This window comes from Rhipicephalus sanguineus, chromosome 7 (genome assembly GCF_013339695.2).
Source record: "Rhipicephalus sanguineus isolate Rsan-2018 chromosome 7, BIME_Rsan_1.4, whole genome shotgun sequence".
In the NCBI taxonomy this organism is placed as follows: Eukaryota; Metazoa; Arthropoda; class Arachnida; order Ixodida; family Ixodidae; genus Rhipicephalus; species Rhipicephalus sanguineus.
In genome coordinates, this window is record NC_051182.1 from 68,040,902 (window position 1) to 68,042,756 (window position 1,855).

Genomic DNA, 1,855 nt, shown 5'->3' on the forward strand with positions numbered 1-1,855 from the left:
TCGGTGTTAAAATGGTTTGTTCGCTGCACTACGTACTGCGTGGAATGAGCGATGCACCACCATTCAGCTGTGTGCTACGGGACGGCGATCTCAGCGCTTCGCTTCCGTGATCCTTTCGCACCAAACAATGAACTGGCTCAACGGCCGTGCCATCTTGCTCCGCGGCAAGTTCAATATTTGAAGACTCATACAGAAAGTGCTTGGGTTCTTCAGGCGGCCAAACACTGTTCACAAGAGCTTCGTAAACATTGTAGCTCACCGCAAACACGCATCTCTGCCGCCATGGCTTATCCTCTCACATTCACATTTCCGCCACTTGATTTCCGCTTACGCCGTTTGATGGACAAATACTCAGATTCCCTCTGTGGATCGGGTTGGTGAAAAGCGCCCTCAGAGGTGGTTGTGATGTGTTTTTGAGTTTTTGACTCGCCCAAATAATGTTTGCACTTGCAGCGTTGCCAAAGTGGTAGATGTTCTCTGGCGTTGCTTGCAGCCTGGACTGCAGCCATCCCCGGCCTTCTGTCTCAAATTGTTTAGTTGGTATCAAACGTTGGTTGGTATGCATATGCATACACGCACGTCAGTAACGCTGGGGGAAGGCGAATGGGGGAGGGGGGGGGGGTACGCTGGATTGAGCCTTGCAAAGACTTCGAAATTTTCACAACAATGGCAAATTCATTTTGTGTGCCTCGCTAGAGCCTCGCACTTACACAGTTTGAACGCCATCCCCGGTCAAATCAAACGGGAAACCTGCCTACCTGCCCGCGCTCTATGCACGCTCATACGAACATACGGGGGAGGGGGGTGGCTGCACTTCACTCTATCCCCTTTTCTGCCTTACCCAAACGTGTTTGACAAATTGACATACATCTTCGAGGAAACCTTCTGTTATTGTCTAGCTGCCAAGAAAGTATTTTCATTTTTGTGCCTATAACACGGCAAGAAAGCTGCTGTCAGCAGTACTGTGTATACACGAGTGACAACTGGTTTTATTTATTTCCATTCCGCATGCCATCGCGTTGTGCCATGCAGCGCTTACTCTGACAGTACAGCTTTCTTCCAACCTAAAATCGGGCGTGTTCAGCTTTTCTGGCAATACCATATGCACTCAACTAGACGGTTGTACAGCTCGGGCCGTCGAAGTCTCAGGCAGCTTTCCACTTTTCCTTCATGCGGTGGACCTTCCTGGCCGATGCCAAGCTGGGCAGAAAGCGCCGCAATCTCCGCGGTCGCCCTGTCAACGTCTCCAGGGAGGTCCGATCCGTCGTCAGACTCGGCGAGCACGACCTCTATCTCGCCGACCGAGAAGCCCCAGTCGGTCTCGTCGATGTCGACAACGGCGTTTCCTGGCGCTCTAAACGTCTTGCGGTCGGTCTTGATCACTGCCAACTCCCGCAGTGTGCCGTTGGTGACCAGGTCGCTGACCCGCGACACTTCCTCGGTCTGACGTGGAAGTACTTCTCCGAGAGTCGCCATTATCTGACTGTCGCCGCGCTCTTCTCTGTATGCGGTGGCTGGGCCGCGAGTCACGTCTCCCTTCTTGCGATGCTTCAGCTCCCACGTGTTGCTGTTATCAACGGTGCGAAGTCTGAGCCAGTGGTCTCGCAGGCTGAGAATGTAGTCTTCCGTGTCGAAGTAAGTGTCGACGAAAGTCTTTCGCGACACGAGGGGTGCCCCAAGCGCAAGCAGGCGTTGCTCGATGTCGGGAGGCACCTTGAACTTGCGTTCAACCTCTCGGCAACGAGTCGGAAGCTCTGCTGTTGCCATAACTTGACTTCGTAACATCAGAGTGGTAACATGTAACTTCACTGACACCGCATTCGCAATCCCGCCAGTTATGCCCCCAGGAACTTTG

The 1,855-nt window shown here is 52.9% G+C and overlaps 1 protein-coding gene across 1 annotated transcript; it reads right to left on the reverse strand.

The window, feature by feature from the left end:
• Window positions 1–999: 999 nt before the first annotated feature.
• On the reverse strand, window positions 1,000–1,855 carry LOC119399502 (thiamine-triphosphatase). Its single transcript, XM_037666304.2, has one exon. It carries the CDS (start codon window positions 1,783–1,785, stop codon window positions 1,081–1,083), a length of 705 nt encoding a protein of 234 aa, XP_037522232.1. The 5' UTR covers window positions 1,786–1,855; the 3' UTR covers window positions 1,000–1,080.